The following is a 17996-nucleotide window of genomic DNA, read 5'->3' on the forward strand; positions in this document are numbered from 1 at the left end:
CCTGCTGAAAGATGCTTGCAGTCATATCTGACAAGTCACACGGTAGGGGGACAACTATATAATCAAATAGATAAGGAAAAGGAAAAGAAAGAAAAAAACATTTTAAATCCACCTAATAACAGGTATTCTTTTTTTTCCTATGCATCCTAGGAGAGGGTCTCAAGCAGAAGGTTCAGCCTTTATACATTTGTTTTGAACATTCCCTTGAAGAAGTAAACAAATGGGTGCCCATAGTGACCTTCTCAGGGAGTACCATAGATGGCATAATGCAAAAAGAAGGGGAACAGATGAAAAAATCCCAGCCCTCATAGCTAGAAGAGGATGATGGAAGATGGCAGCATGTAGCAGAGGCAAATACAGCCCGATGCTTAAGCGGGCTTGTACAGCCACAGTCTCATTGCACGATGCACAGTGTGCTGCAGGGTGCCATGCGAAAGAGTGGTGTGGGGAAAGAGGAGATTCACTTACACAGCCACTCCTGTTGTCTGACTGAGAAAGAAAAGGGCAACATTGATGAGTTCAGCCGCTGTATGAAATTGCTTTGGACTGTGCTGATTTTAAAGAGTGTTTTTCAGGGAGGCATGCTGAGATGCATGCTAGGGACCCAAATTAGTAGTGAAAAGGTTGACTTCTAAGTCACCTTCATAAACATTAACAGTTAGAGGAAGTCTAGGAAATTCCAAAAGAAGAGGAGATCTGAAATATACCTGAACAAGCTGGGGTTTTCTTACTCCCTTGTAGTAGAAGTAAAATGATAAAAATGCTGTTGAATAGATAATTGAGAACTTTATTAGTAAATGACATTTTCCTCCACGTATGCCCAGCCGTATTTTAGAAGTATAAATATTGTTAATGTTCGTATGCAGTCATAGACTTCGAACCTCATGGCAGCTTTACAAATTTTCTGGGTGCTCTTTCCAGCCATATCCTCTGTGGTTCTACCTACAGCCTGAAACCATAGCTATGAAGAAATCTCGCTGCTTTTTGCCTTACAATTGTTTTAACACTCCTTAATATTGACAGGTATGATTGACTGGACACTGGCTTACTGGTGTGAGAAGGATGTGTCTATATCATCAAAGCAGACTTTGATGTGAAGCTTTCTAGTGAAGCAGAAATTGCTGTGTCAGTTAGCATGAATTTTAAAAAACTTGTCACTATACAGTGTAGCTCATTTTATCTTAAATTGAATAGACTGTAGGTATCCATGCTGTGCACATGATCTCCATTTTGCTGTTTTCTATTTTTGATAACTAACTGTCCCTTTAGCTTCTGTAATTATCTTCTGTACTGGCAGCTTGTCTAGCTGTTTATTGACTTGCCAGATTTGGCAATGTGGCATTGCCCAAAAGGATAGATCGCCGCTATGGATACTCTAGCGGTATACTGGATTCAGAGATCCAGGGTATCCACTGAGCTTTGTGATCTGACACCTTTCTTTCCACAAAAACGGCGATGTTTAAAGAAATTAGTCTTTCTACAGCCTTACTGAAAAGAGACAGTGTGGGTTTCTGACAGCCTGAAAAGTGCTGTTATTAATGGTCCTGATTTTTAGCTGTGATGAACAGAGTCGGTAATCTGGAGTCCAAAACCTGCATATATCAAATATCTAAAATGCTAATTTATAATAACTTTTTTGTCATTTTAAAGACCATCATTGACTATACCCCATGAGGTTAAAAATTTGGTTGTCTAGAATGGTAAGAATATTTTTCAAGCATTCCTTAAAATTGAAAATTAATAGCTTCAGCCCCCCAAAATTAAGCTTAAATGTTTTCGTAAGAAGTGCATTGGTCAAACAAGATACTGTCAACTGGATGAGTTCTTGGACCAACTAGGTCAAAGGATCCTTGAAATTTTGCATACAAATAAAAAGATACGGCTTCAGGGGGAAAGTTTGGTTAAACTGTTAAGCATCATGGCCTTTACTAAACGTCTTCACAAATAGAAAATTATACATGTTTGTGTTGCAACATTAAACGTTGATATTGCATCTTCTTTTTAAAAAGGAGATGGGATTACCTTCAAGGGAAAAAAAAAAAGAATTAGAAACCAGAAGATTAGATTTGGGATGGGGGGAAATCTTAGCTATAGTTATTAGAGCTAGAAGTACAAGTAGGATGCCTTTGAATAACCGTTAAGTGTTTCTACTACAGAGAAGATAGCAGAAAGCCACTTGCTTGTGCTGAAGCTTGCTCTGTGCTATCTTTCAACATTTGGACGTTGTGATCTCTTGGAGCAAACAAGGCCAGGCAAAAGACACAAGTTCACACCTAGCAGGAGGCATATCACGCAACTACAAAGGTGGAAGTGACAGAGGATAGTAGTAGCACCTTCCCATCACCTTTTGGCACTACCACTGTCTTCCAAGCCATTCTAGTGCAATCTAGATCAGGCCAAATACTAGTTCCCAAACTTTTCTGATTGTGAGCTTTATAGTGCCAGGCCAGGCCTTATAATCATAGAATCACAGAATCTTTGGGTTGGAAGGGACCTTTTAAGGTCATCTAGTCCAACCCCCCCTTCAGTGAGCAGGGACATCTTCAACTAGATCAGGTTGCTCAGAGCCCCATCCAGCCTGACCTGGAATGTTTCCAGGGATGGGGCATCTACCATCTCCCTGCTCTGGGCAACCTGTGCCAGTGCTTCACCACCCTCATTGTGAAAAATTACTTCCTTATATCTTGGCAAAATCTGCCCTCTTCTAGTTTAAAACCATTACCCCTTCTCCTATCGCTGCAGGCCCTGCTAAAATGTCTATCCTCATCTTTCTTATAAGCCCCCATTAGGTACTGGAAGTCTGCAATAAGGTCTCCCCGGCGCCTTCTCTTCTCCAGGCTGAACAATGCCAACTCTCTCAGCCTGTCCTCATAGGATAAGTGTTCCACCCCTCTGACCATTTTTGTGGCCCTCCTCTGGACCTCTTCCAACAGGTCCATGTCTTTCTTGTGCTGAGGGCTCCACAGCTGACACAGGACTCCAGGTGAGTCTCACCAGAGCAGAAGGGTAGAATCACCTCCCATGACCTGCTGGCCACGCTTCTTTTGATGCAGCCCAGGATATGGTTGGCCTTCTGGGCTGCAAGTGCACATTGCTGGTTCATGTCCACCTTTTCATCCACCAGTATCCCCAAGACCTTCTTGGCAGGGCTGCTTTCTATCCCCTCATGCCCCAGGGGTTGCCCCAGCCCAGGTGCAGGACCCTGCACTTGGCCTTGTTGAACCTCATGAGGTTCACACAGGCCTGTTCCTTGAGCTTGTCCAGGTCCCTCTGGATGGTGTCATGTCCCTCAGGCATGTCAGCCTCACCACTCAGCTTGGTGGTGTCTGCAAGCTTGCTGAGGGTGCACTCAATCCCACTATGTCACTGATGAAGATATTAAAGAGTACTGGTCCCAATACGGACCCCAGAGGGACACCACTCGTGACTGATCTCCATCTGGACATTGACCCATTGACCACTGCCTTCTGAATGTGACCATCCAACCAATTCCTCATCGACCCAACCATCCACCCATCAAATCCATATCTCTCCAATTTAGAGAGAAGGATGTTATGGGGGACTGTGTCAAAGGCCTTACAGAAGTCCAGATAGATGACATTGGTAGCTCTTCCCTTGTCCACTGATGTGGTCACTTCATCACAGAAGGTCCCTAGGTTGGTCAGGCAAGACTTCCCCTTGGTGAAGCCACGCTGGCTGTCTCGAGTCACCTCCCTGCCTTCCATGTGCCTTAGCATAGCTTCTGGGAGGATCTGTTCCATGATCTTCCCAGACACAGAGGTGTTGGTAGTTCCCAGGGTCCTCGTTTCTACCCTTTTTAAAAATGGGTGCGTTTCCCTTTTTCCAGTATCCAGGGACTTCACCTGACTGCCAGGACTTTTCAAATGTCATGGAGAGTGGCTTGGCAACTACATCAGCCAATTCCCTCAGGACTCTCAGATATGCATCTTGTCAGGTCCCATAGACTTGTGTATGTTCAGGTTCCTCAGGTGGTCACAAACCTGATCTTCTCTTACAGTGGGAGGGACTTCGCTCCTCCAGTCCCCATCTTGCAGCCCATCCCCTCAAGCAGTGTGGGAAGAGACACTGCCGGTGAAGAGTGAGGCAAAGAAGTTGTTCAGTACCTCAGTCTTCTCCTCATGTGTTGTTACCAGTCTGTCAGTCTTGCTCATCAAGGGAGGTACACTTTCTTTGATCTACCTTTTCTGGCTAACGTACCTATAGAAGCCCTTATTGTTATTCTTTGCATCCCTTGCCAAGTTCAGCTCCAGATGCGCCTTGGCCTTCTTGATCTCATCCCTACACAACCGGGCAGCGTCCCTGTACTCATCCTAGGATACCTGTCCCTTCTTCCACTGCTTGTGCATTTCTTTCCTGTCCCTTAGTTTGACCAGCAGGTCTCGATTCAGCCATGCTGATCTCTTGCCTTCCTTTCCTGATTTCTTACACCTGGGGATCAAGAGCTCTTGCACTCTCTGGAATGTGTCCTTAAAGATCTGCCAGTTCTGTTCTGCTCCCTTGTTCCTGAGGGCAGTTTCCCAGGGGGTCCTGTTGACTGACTCCCTGAAGAGCTGGAAGTTTGCTTTCCTAAAATTCAGCCTCCTGACTTTACTATTCGCCTGCCCCATATCCCTCAGGACTACAAACTCCACCAGTGCATGATCACTGCAGTTCAAGCTGCCTCCAATGTTGATGCCACCAATTAGCTCACGTGCACTGGTGACCAACAGGTCCAATATGGCATCCCCTCTGGTAGGGCTGTCGATTACCTGGCACAGGAAGTTATTCTCCGTGCACCCCAGGAGTCTCCTGGATTGCCTACAGCTCGCTGTGCTACTTTTCCAGCAGATGTTGGGGTGGTTGAAGTCCCCCAGCAGGACGAGAGCCTGCACGCGCAATGCCTCATGTAGCTGGAGTGAGAAGACTTCATCAGCAGACTCCTCTTGATCTGGTAGTCCATAGTAGACACCAGCTACAAGGTTCTCTTCCCTGATTCTTACCCAATAAGCTTTCAGCCTGCTCATGGCTATTCCTCAGAGACAGCTGTTCACACTCTATCCATTTCTTGACATAGAGGGCAGCGCCTCCACCGTTCCTGCCTTGCGTATCCCTTCTGAACAGCCTGTAGCCATTGATAGCCGCACTCCAGTGGTGGGATCAGTAATGGCGACCAGGTCATAGCTTTCAAGCAGCACGGGGGCTTCCAGCTCCTCCTGTTTGTTGCCCATGCTGCATGCATTGGTGTAGGGGCACTTCAGCTGGGCTGTCGGCTGTGTCATCCTCTTAGAGGAACCCTCTTTAGTTCCTCTGAGGTCTTTCTCTGGTGCAGTAGGCTGAGGGATCTCACTAGCACCCCATCCCTCTAACCTTGGTGTGTCATCCCACAGCTTGTCATGGGTTATCCTGATATTATCCCCCTCGCCCTTCGAGTCTAGTTTAAAGCCCTGTCAATGAGCCCTGCGAGCAAAGACCCTCTTCCCCTTTACTGCTGCAAGGGACTCATATATGCACACATATGCATATAAACATATAAACACAGATTTAAACAAAGAAAAACATTTTTGGGAATTGCTGAATAGAATCAATGTCCCATATCCAGGACTTCATTATGTGCTTTCCCTAAAAAAAACCTACCAATTTTTGTCAAGGGCTGCTGGGATCTTTGAACAATGAGTCTTCTGGAAGGCTGATGCATAATTCAGCAGGTAGATAAATAATGCTTTACCAGTGATTTAATACTGTACTACACAACCATTACAATGAAGAACTTCATAGCCCAACTAGCAGGATGCATATCCCAGAGTACTGTTCTGAATGAGAAGGAGGAGTAACTCTGAGGATCCTTTCAATGTCCTTGTGCTGACCCTATTTCTCACTCAATCAGGCTTGGTTTAAAAAGATTATTCTCAACAAAATTTTATAAGATAGGGACTACACTGACCATCAGAATTTCAGTGTCCCAATGAGCTATGCTGAATTTATGTGCAAAAAATGCTATCACACAACATCACATGTAAGAAAGGAGCTAATGGAATTAGAAGTAACATTGGATGGCAAAGGGGGGGACAAGACAAACAAGAGCAGCAACTTCTGTTTTACCTTCTCAAAATTTCACAGCTGAAATGAATATATTGTGTAAGTATAGCCCACTCTACGTACGGATCACCAGTGTCGTTACAATAACTGATTATGTACCTGAGACTACATTGTAAGACTATCTCAGTATACAAACTAGAAAACACTGCAGTTTGTCTGGTGTAAGACATGGCTGGTCTTACAGTTTGGAGGAGAACACCAGTGTCCTGACATTTTGAACCACATGCTTTTTTTATCATTTCAGCGTAGGCTTTTGCTACATGTTCATTACTCTAATTTCTGTCTTAATGTTCTTTCTTGCTTTTGTTTAGTGACACATATTGGGCAAATCATCAGTCTGTTCATGATAATGCGAGCTTTTTTTCTCTAATAGCTGACAAGTCTTTCCAAAGCTGTCAATGTGTGCAGGAAAATTCAGTTATCCAGTCCAGTGCTGAGACTCAGGCCAGTCAGCATTCTTTTGCCTGGTGTATCTCCACCTCTAAGATCATCTCTCTCTCTTTCCAAATGTTTTCCTTAGCATCTCTGACTGTATCATCTGCCAACATGTAACTCATTTAGCCGGTTCACTTGGGTTCTGTTAGAATTTATGTAATCCTTCTGCTCTTGTGGGATCTAATTGATATTTGTGTGTTGGAAAACCTTTTTATTTAATGCATTTTGTAATCCTATCTTTCATGCAGTTAATATAGTTAATACTGCTTCAGGTGTTCATTCTTGCGATAAACTTGACCTATGAAGTCCTCATTTTCTCACAAAAGTATTTATTGTTGATTATTTTTTGTTATTTTGTTTTAATCTGTGTGATTCTCACTTTTTACTGTTTTCTAATAGCTTGTAACTAGTTACTAGCTGAAAATACTTAAAAAATATATTTAATAAAAAATTCTTGAAAATCTCTTTTGAAATAATTGTTTCAAATTAAAGTCTGGTGATTTCTAACTGGAAAGACAGAATCAGAATAGCTACTCGACATTATTCATTTATCAGTTTTAAATAATTACAGGAAATATTACATATTTTTAAATACTGTGAGAAAGATTTACTTTTCTGCTTTATCTGTGCTGTTTCAGGCTGTTGTTCATAGATTTATGTTTAATCTCCAGATTTCCCTCATCTAATCTTGCCACAAACACTTCCAATAATGTTGACATAAAACAGAGTTCGCCCAAAAGTAATGATCATTCTTTGGTAAGTTTATCACAGGATCACAACAACTCAGGTCAACATTGTCTAACTCCTGGCCCTCTGGTTTCTCCCTCAGGACAGTCATGCTTTTGAGTGACCTCATCATAAATAACAAAAGTGTGACACTTCAGTATGGTTTTCCTACTAATAAGGCAGTTAGAGTTATTTTCTGGAAATCCGTTTTCATCCAATCAAGAATGTGTTTAGACATTTTGAAGAGAAAATTAACCAGTGGAGGTTTTATCGATAGTTGTAAGTTATTTTTCTACTTCATTTTCTCTGTTTCTTTTTTAAAGTTTTTATTTCAGAAGTAATGACCTGTATGTGGGATCATGGTATTTCAGCTAAAAAAAGTCCTTAGGGTTCAGTTGCCTCTGAATTTGTTGTGTTTTTTTAAATATCTTTCATATCCATTTAGCTGAGTTACCTGATATAACTTCAGATCTTCGTGATTTAAAATTTGATAGATACAGTGAATGGAAGTAAAGGACCGTTGTTAGGATGAACTCTTTCTTTTACTTCTAATAGTACTGGGAGAAGGAGAACTTGAGAGTGCTACATATTATGATGCTATTTGAAGGCAAATACTTAATTTTATGTAGCTTTTTGACATATGTTTCTTTGAATTCTGAAAAGTAAATAGATAAAATAATAGTAGAAATTTTTAGGGCAAAGGGGTTTCTTGGAGTTTCCCCCTCACCTCCTATGACATTTCCTTTATGTCCTTAATGGGTTCTTTGGATTGTGTTTTCACTAGAAATACCATAACCCTTTAATTACATTTTTGTGCTGATGAGCTATGCTTTTCTCTGGAAGGTTTTCTACAGAGCAGCAGGCCAGCATTGTGATATATACGCCAACATTAAATTATATACTCAAAGGCTAATATTTCAAATTGTTTTTAAGAGTTCATTTTCATCAGTCAAGAATGACATACTCCCAAATAATTTCATTGGAAAAGATGAAGGTAATCATGAGGTCATCAAATCTAACTGCTTCCAGATTCTTGTTTGTGTGTTTGATAGTTACAATCAATGGAGAGTCATCTTCTGCCAAAATACCATGCAGTGATATCTCAGATATGAGAGTGTGAAGTATAATAATGTCTTATTCATCACTAAGCACTAATGGCAGTAATATATACAGTATGCTATATACAAGACTTTTTACAAAGTGTTTGCAGTATAATCACAAAGTCTGGATCCTCTTACAGCGTTAAGAGTTACATCAGTTTTATCACATAGCTCTAACAAATAATTGTCTCCTTTTGGTTTCTTTGCTGACATATTTTTAAAGTAACATGCAGCCTTAGGCAAACCTTTAGTATCTTTAGAATTGATAAAATATCCATAAAGTCATTGAAAACAAGACATAGTTCTGTAAAAGTGCTGCTGATTGGAGTTGTTTCCTTGGTTGGACAGTAAAAATCCTAAAGAAATTATGCTCATATGATTTGCTTTCACTTCCCTCATCTCAGAGTACCACAACCATCACAGATCTATTTTATCAAAAAAATTGAGTATATGGTTTCAGCTTTGTATCTGTATTGCCTTCAGAAACCATGAAGGATAAATACAATTTACAGAACTGGGAAAATAAAAGTTAAGGCTTCACATCACTGAGAAGCATGGAAATAGTTTTATGGTTGCCCTATAGACAACTTATAAATTGTGAAGACCTTCAGTTAATTTAGAGAGTATATCACATTTAAGCTTAAGCAGGGATACACATTTTGCCAGGCACCTTTACCTGAAAAAAAGAGATAATAATGTGATGGTGAATCTGTTGACTTGAGTTTTGAACCAATGCCTAACTCTTCCTTTTTTTTATAGAAAGGTCAAGCTTGCCCTGCAATTTAAAAAATGTTCTTTGAGGATATATTTGTATATTATCAATAAGTCTGAACATCTCTGCTTTTAACTGCAAAATACTGCAGCCGTGTAGAATGCTGATGTGTAATTAATAATTTGTCAGCAGTCACCATCTTATTTTTTTTTTTAATCCACCAGTGTTCTGATGTCAAATACTATTTAACAATACATCTAATGTCCTAAATAAGAGTAAAGAACTGATTTTTCAGGTGGAGGTATGCTTAAAATGGTCTTAAAACTTGAATATGGTTTTGCATTAAATATAGATCTATAGAAAGTGTAAATACAAAATTGGAATTTATGGGAAAGTAAAGTACATCTGGAGCATACAGAAAAACATCACTTCCTATATCACCTATATTATAGTGTTACGTTTTGTCCATGCTTTGACACAGATCATGAATGATGAGAGAACAATGCTGATATCTTCCTCGATTTGCTGTATGGGAGGCTGTAATACAGTGTGTTGTTTTTATGGGTCAGGACTCCAGATTGTCATACATGGAATTTTTGCAGCTTAATGCTGAAGTTTAATCTTCAGTTTGAAGTTTTCAGGAACTTTTATCCTAGTACTTTTTTGGAAAATAATACAATCATACTCAGATTTCAGTTTGTGCAGGAAAGGAAAATCTTCATGATAAAGGCTTTCAAGTCAATATAAAGCTTGTGGAAGACTCCACCAGAAAAAGATACCCTTCCCTTTTGCTCTTTTTCTGGTTCCAGAGGGATCCAAATCTATCCTGTGTGCCACAATAGACAATTCTTTAGTCTTGCAAGAAATTTTGTCTTCAAAATTCAAGGGTTTTCTACCTGTTCGTTGCATAGTTTGGTAAGAAGTGTATTGTGGCATCAGCCTTCCCTGAGCTTGAGGAGATTCTCATCCCTTCCCTAGTACTCCCCAGTACTTCCCTACTACTCCTTAGTACTTCTCTAAGCAGGCTTCCTAAATGAACTAATAAGTCCAACTGTCCTATCAAAGCAAACTAGTTGCATTGGGACAATCAAGATTTTTAATCATGAAGTAGGTGACTATGTTTCATTAGTTCATCCAGGAAAGCAATTGGAGAACTGAACCTGGGTTTCAAATATAGACAAAGAATTTGCTAATTCCCAGTTGAGTCCCGCAAGTCTGCTAAGACTGAAGCCTATCAAACCCTACTATTGATCCAGTGTAAATGAGTAATGATATGCTTAGGTATAGATTTTTATAAACTGTCCTAGAAAAATGACTGGGGTTTTTTTTTGTTTCATTAATAATGATATTACACCAAATTCTATATGGTTTTCCTCAACCAAACTTTCAGTTGCTTCTTGTTTTGTTACCAAAGACAGTTACACATCATCCACCAAACAACTGAATTGTTCTGCATGGAAAGCTAACATGGATTTAAAAAAAAAAAAAAAAAGGGGGGAAAAGGAAGCTCCAGATTCCTGAAATGAGGTGAAGAGGGTTTCCTCCATAGGAACCCTCTCTCTAGCCCAAGTTATGAAAGGTAAGCTGGAGCTCTGTCTGTCTTATTTTAAAATCTTATCTCTTTTGAACAGTTATCCTGTACTAATTATTACTCCAGAAAGAAAAACTATAAAGAAAAATATGGGGGGAAAAAGAAGGGAAAAAAAAAGGTAAAAGAAAATAAAATAAATAAGAACAACTCAAATTTGCTAAACTTAGGACAGACCAACAGCATAAATTTTTCAGCTGAATTTAGGACAAGTTCTGAATTTTAAATTCAGCATTCACATACTGAGGTGTTGGGTGTGTCAGAAATGCAAGAGGCAGAAAAACCTTCCTGGAAACGATGCATGGGAGAACTCGGACTCCATCTTATATTTGGATCCATTAGTCCTTCTTTTTGTATTCGTTACACTATTCACAAATGCCTTTATTAAAAAAAAGTTCTTAAATAAACTGCAGATTATTTGCTTTATTTAGTAATCCCTAAGACTATACTGCTAAACTCAGTATAAAGTGTTTGTTGAAAACAAATGCACCACTTTATCTACTACCTGCCTTCAAAAGCAAACTTCATAAAAAAACAAGATACATGAAAAGATTGCAAGCATGTCATCAAATATGAATCCTGTTGCTAAAGTCTTGCTGTCCTTGTTTCAGACTCACTTTATGAAAAGGTTGAAACTGCTTAAATGCTGGAACTGATGAACCTATACATAAATGATTAGGAATGCTCTGCTAATAATTTCCAGTAGAACTCATCACTAGTTTCCTTATGAGCACATTGCTCTCCACTTTGAATGCTACTTAGACTTGTAAAAACTTTTTATTGAACAATCCATTTATTCTTGAAAATAAATTGTCCGAGTCAATTCTGTTAATATTGTCACAGATTGAGTTTTTCACTGTGGATTGTATCAGTGATTGCCTGTTGTCTTGGCAGAAAGATACAGTTTGACTGTTACTGTGACAATTTTTCCCTTAATTTAGGAATTCCTACTTCTTGTGAAGGCCAGCTGGAAGCAGCTAAGGTATTACAGCACCTTCCTCAGCTGTTGGCCTTGGGAATATGTATTCTCTCCAGAATATATATCTTTGGCAGGGAACAGAAAAAAGGAATCTTGGGTAAGGGTTGTGAATGCCAAGTATAAGGATTGTTATATTTAACACCTAGGTTTCTGTCCTTGAAATTATGTTTAAAAGAAGTTCAAAAGTAGGACAAAATTCAAATAGGGTGGGTAGATTTTATTTGAAAGAAAGAAAAACTTTCAAAAAAAATAGCTGTTAACTATATTTATCCAGGAATTTTTTGTAATCTTTACCAGGAATGTTTTACATGTCTTGCTGCTTGAACGGTTTTACAGTACCTTTAGGACTGTGTCCAAAATGCACAGATTAACAGCCACATAAAAAACTTCTGGCTGCGTATTAGAACATTTAGTCTAAACCTACAAACACAGTTGTCCTATGGGAATTTTTTCTGATCAGCTACATGGCCTTAAAGAGTGAGCCATCTGAACAGTCAGAAGTAAAACATAATTAAGCACCAAAAAAATAAAATGTAACGTGGAAGAGTGACATTTGGGAGGTGGAAAGGATGAGAAGAAGAGCTATAGAAAAGTATTCTTCATTCACTAGTAATAAAAGTTGTGGGTTGAAATTAATTTGAGATCTGATGAATTGATGCAACTTTCTACAGATTTGTTTGGAGTGGGAATTTTCTGTAAATTTTAGATATATACACTTCATACATATTTATATATATTTATATGTATTTATATATAAAATCATGGAAAAGCAATTTTGACAGATAGATTCCTTTCTGATTGAATTCACTGCTTAATATGTAGAAGTGAAAGTATTTTTTGTTTCCTGGAAGTTGAAGGCTTTGTTACAATTTTAAACATGGCAGCTCCAGAAGTATACAGAAGCTATGCAGCTTTAACTACATACCACAAGTGCTACCTAAAATATGACAGCTGCACATCCAGTGAGAGGTATTTGCCTCAGGTTGAATATTTTCAGTGAGAGAAATCCAAAAGCGAGGCAAGCTTAGGAGACGGTTTTGGAAGAATCTGCCTACGTGCATATGCAGTAAAACAGGTATCAAAATGAGGGTCAGAGCTGTTGCTCTCAGTTGCATCTAGCTGGTGTGCAGAAGTTGAGGTGCAAATTGGACCAAGTGCATACCTTTGCAGAGTGAAAAAGAAAAATACTATGGATGCCTCTCATCCTCCAATATTCAGTGGCTGCTTTCAGTTATACCAGCAGTTGGCTGGTGTGTATGCAGCACAAATTCAGGTTTAAGACCACTTCATGGAGACACGCAGAAATCTCACTGCTAGTCTGTGTTGCTAGCAAAGGCACTGCTAAACGCCATACCTGAAGTGTGTTTTCGCTATTATTTCATACGATTTCATACTACTTTGCAAGATAATACAGATATGGTAAAAAGATACTATTTTTTTCTGGCTTCCAGTCAGTCGAATCCTTAATTCTGAAGTCAGACACCGCTGCTGCTGCTGCTGCTGGTGTATGAACAGGGAAGAGCACAGCTTGATTATCAGATCCCTGGTTGATTTTAAAATACTGGTGGTTTGGAAAAAACTTTCTTACTTGTAAACTGATCAGGCTGGCTTTGAAAGTGTTGGATTGCAAATCAGTGTAGTAGCCCTGTCTCTTCACAATTTTCCCCAAACATCTTAAAGACTTAATAAAAGTTCTCTGCTTTATAAAATAAAAATAAATATAAAATTAAAAATCAGTACATTTCTGTGGAAAGAAAAGAAGGCAAAACAGAAGGCGTATTTCTTATTTTATTTCCTGCTTTGCCACATGTTTTCTATATGGGCTAAGACATTTTATTTTATCATCCTTTAGTGTCAGTTTCCTTCTCTAAAGCTGGGATGTTAGTAAGTAGGTCATGCAAGACTAAAATTAATTGTTTGCAAGTTGTATACATCTTCGGACAGAAAACTGCATCGCAAGTGCTTCATAACGCTCTTTGAAATATCTCACAAAGACCAGTAGCGGCTCAGTCATTAAAGGGATGTTAAATCACCAGTTAAGATTTTAACACCAAAATCTTGCCAAACTCTGCATAGAAACTCAGGGCCTCAACACTGATTAGCCGAGAGGGAGACCCGTCTGCTTGTTGCATGTTGTCTCGGTTGCAGTCACACGAAGCTTTCAGGCTCATCTGATACAGAGAAGATACGACTGCTGCCAGAGTGCTCCCCACAAAGGCACCTGCATACTTGAATTGTAATGAATTATCAATTTGCAGATAAACCATTGGAACCCATTTTGTCAGCAGAAGTCTAGTGTTTTCAAACCCCATTCTCCCTTCCAGTACTCCAGATGAGGAGGTTGCACCTACTCACTTTAGTTAACCCAAAGGTTAAGGGCAGATAAATTATTTTTAGGAGATCTTATGTACCATATCCACCTGCCTGTCCTGTCCTCTTCCTCTGTAGCTGTTAAAAGAAGATACATACATACTACAAGCTCACACATACTCTAACTCTGGTTAATAAACATGCAAGTGTTTTACTGAAGGGGAAAAAATACAATACTGTGTGCAAAATTACTCTAAATTAAGATCATTGTGATAATCTTTAAAGATTATCTTCATCTTTTTATCTTCATCATATTATCTGCATCATATTACCTTTTTTTCATTCTCAAGTATTGGGGGTTTTTGTGTTGTTGTTTGTTCTGTTTTGTTTTGTTTTTTAATTTTGCTATTCCATTGTCTCGCTTGCTATTCCATTAAAATATTCCAAAGAGGAATCTCTCTGAAATTATGGAGACAGGAATCCAAGAAGTGGCTGAAATTTTGGCAAGGTTAAGATCAGTATTCTGTCTGCTATTGGTGATTAAATTTGGGTATGTATATTTGTGATTACACATGTGTACCATGTGCATAATGTTGGCTATTATATGAAGTCAGATTATTTTTAGCTGCACAAGAAAAAGGCAGAGAATTCATTAAAAGGAATTCTGTTAAGGGGCTTTTTCTCATGCAATTTAAAGCAGTATACTAAATTCAAAGTTTTTGACAGACTTCTACTTTGAAAAGACTTCAGTACTAGCTGGATTCCCTCCTGTAAACAGCATATTGGTTCGTATGTTAAGCTGTGGTTGCTATTGAATAGAAAATTACGTATTCATAATTGGATATCTTTCCATGCCTTGGCTCATGCAGGCTGTATCTGATTAACTTCACAAGAAATTATAGTTCTTTATTGACTTTATGGAGTTACTCCTGATACACATCACTGAGAACAGAAGCGAAATCAAGTCCACTTGCTGCCTCCATAGAACACCGTTGTTTGATTTCACATGGTTACAAGCTGAAGTGTGCTTTGGACCTTGTTCAGTCCCTTGTGAAAACACCCTTCAAGTGGATACCCTAGTCTGTTGTACCTCTCTTGGAGTCTCATGAGTCTCACTTCGTTTGATGTACATATTTGGGTGCAAGCCCTCTTTCCCATTTGGCACGTGTAAATCTTTCCTCCAAGTAACAGTGTTTAAAATGTCACTCAAAAGCACACAGATAACAAAACTAAAGGGTAAAAAGCCCTTTAGTGTTTCCTACACTCAAAATTTATTATTTCTTTTCAGAAAACTATACTTCTCCATCTCCATCTTAAGACAGAATGGTGGGGAAACCTCTTTTGTTACAGCACCCTCTCCTTGTCTTTCTCTCATTTCAATATTTTTTCAGTTGCTTCTTCAAGCGTCCTGAGGAAATGTGTTTTGAATATTTATGTAATTAAGATTTTTTAGAATTAAAATATTTCCAAGGTTATGTGGATGGTAGTGGCATAAATTTTCAGCCAGTGCACATATCATTCATTGCAAGAAATCAGTTAATATTTGAAGATGTCCTCTATAGTAAATTTATCCAAAAGGTAATGAAATTTATAGTACTTGAATCAAAATCATTAACAGGTAGCAGCAAATTGCAACATACATATATATATTAATGAATTTGTAGTTAGAGCAATAGAACATATGTCAATGGACACAAAAATAATTCACGGCCTGTGAAATTTTGTTCACAAAAATGTTGGTTTTGAATAGGTTTTGTATGTATCTATACAGCACTGCCCAGGTTTTCATGCTAATGTATTGTGTTACTCTGATAGAAGTAGAATGTTACCGTTGTTACAGTGCTCATCTGTTTTGTTTTCTCACCTCATTCTCTGTGGCAACAAGATGGGAAGGTTGATTAAAGGCCAGGCAGCATATGTCACGTTGTGTGTTTCATTTGTGGGACAGACATGAAAACATGAAGATGTGACACAAAGACAGGAGGCATATACTCTGCTCAGTAGAAGGAGCATTTCTGAACTGGCAGGAGTAATAGCTTAATTAAAAATACTTCTCTTTGTCAGTGTCTGTGAGCATTTTCTTTTGTTACAACACTTTCACCGCTAATAAGAGTAACTCGGGATACAGATACAGAACAGCCCCCGCTCCCTTCAGGCACATTGCTGTGTTTCAGTTTCATCACAGGCTCTACAAAATGGACCTTGACAGCAACGTGATGCTGCGATCAGCGCTTCAAAAAATACTGCAAATTTATTTGTGTGTTTTTAATTGATTTTCATTTAGCTAATGGAATGGAAGGCAGAAGTCTTGGAATGCTGACAGCTGAAGGAGCAGCCACTGACTTAACCTGGCATTTCACCTTCATGTTTACAGGCAAAAATACCTTTACAATGAATGTGTGTCTTCTGTGTGTTCCAGTGCTCTGTCACCTGTGGCAAAGGGATGCAGTCCCGAGTCATCCAGTGCATGCACAAGATCACGGGAAGGCATGGCAATGAATGCTTTTCCTCGGAAAAGCCTGCAGCCTACAGACCCTGTCATCTGCACCCCTGCAATGAGAAAATTAATGTTAACACAATAACATCACCCAGGTTAGGTAAGCAGTCAAAATTAAGCATTTCCTCTGGAAATATCTTTTTTGATCTTTCCATGGAGTAAAAATGATCCCAGTTTAAAAGCAGAGGGCTAGGACTCAGGAGACTGTAAATTCTATGCAGAGACTCATCTCTCTGCCTCAGTTTTCCAGTGTGTACATCAGAGACTGTACCTCAGAATGGTGAAGGGTTTTGTTATCCAAGGAAGGACCATAGTATGGACTGTATGATATTATGGACACAAAACATCCAAGATGAAAATGTGTTTATATTAGAGACATTATGAACATATTACATATGTTTTTATATATTTGCCCACTCAATTTTATTAAACTTTTCTAAAGTAAGAAAATACCTTGTTTTCTCTTTAGAAGCTCTGCAAACTATGTTCTCATGATATTTATGACATTAAAGAGGCCCTTATTTGTTCCTCAAATACAAATAGCTCTTTCCACTTGTCTTAAATTCAAATATCTACAGTCTATGCCTGATGGATTAGGATGTGTGAAGAAAAATTACTAACATGAAGAGATTTGCTGTTCCTGGATGAACTCAGGTCTCGGTCTTAAAGAAACTATGTTACTGCATAACTACAGAACTGTTAATTCTGTTAATTGTTATTTCCTAGGGGATTGTTGATGATGGTCTTACCATTAGCTCCCCAAATCATGCATCTGCTTCTTGAGCATGACTGGGGAATATTCAAAGGCTTGCTGTAAGACAGCATACCCTTTCCAGATGATTTTCCAGAGCCCTTGTTAAGATAAACCCTCCTGTCAAATAGATTATTCCTGCATGGAAAGCAAGTCTAACATTTCAGCCTGTATGTAATCCTTCCTTTAAGTCAGTGAAGAGTATTTCTCTTTGAAGTCTTTAACCCTTAAACATTTCTGTGTAGTGGTCATTGTTTCAGTTTGCTGGATGAGATGGCAGCTGTTGCTTGTGGCCCTCTGCTCTGCTCTTTCACTGTTGTAAGGTTGCCCTTCGTATTTTATCTTTCTTTTTCAACTGCTCTCTCAGAAGCCAGAGGCCATCCCTCCATCACTGACACTTTCTCTCTGGGGAGGTATAAGCAGCTTTGTGTCACAGAGTAAAGTGAATCACAAAGTTTCACAGAAAAAATACAGCATCAGGTTCATTAAAATCTGACTTAATGTGCAGTCCACAAAAAAAGATTGGGCTATGTTGTCCTCATAGAATGCATTATGTAGCACCGATACTAGCCATCTACAGGTCAACCTCACCAGCAGGAGTCAGAATCCAGCCCAGTAGAAACATTAACATCTCCAAAATACATAATGCAATGCTTCTCTTTAATATATTGATCATTTTGGCCTCCAGTTCCATTCTTGTTATTCAGTATAGATCCTTTGGATTTGGGGGTAGGGCAGGTGGAAGCTGATGTGGATTGCACCATCTCTACTCTTTTATAAATATGCTCTCAGTTTCTCTTTC

At 39.0% G+C, this 17996-nt stretch overlaps 1 protein-coding gene across 1 annotated transcript in view; it reads left to right on the top strand.

The window, feature by feature from the left end:
* Window positions 1–17996, top strand: part of LOC104623759 (A disintegrin and metalloproteinase with thrombospondin motifs 19-like) — a 26838-nt gene that overhangs the window by 6689 nt on the left and 2153 nt on the right. Inside the window, exon 3 of the mRNA XM_010290939.1 lies at window positions 16366–16543. Coding sequence (XP_010289241.1) covers window positions 16366–16543 — 178 coding nt within the window. The remainder of the gene's footprint in view (window positions 1–16365; window positions 16544–17996) is intronic.

This window comes from Phaethon lepturus, unplaced genomic scaffold (assembly GCF_000687285.1).
Source record: "Phaethon lepturus isolate BGI_N335 unplaced genomic scaffold, ASM68728v1 scaffold410, whole genome shotgun sequence".
NCBI classification, from domain to species: Eukaryota; Metazoa; Chordata; class Aves; order Phaethontiformes; family Phaethontidae; genus Phaethon; species Phaethon lepturus.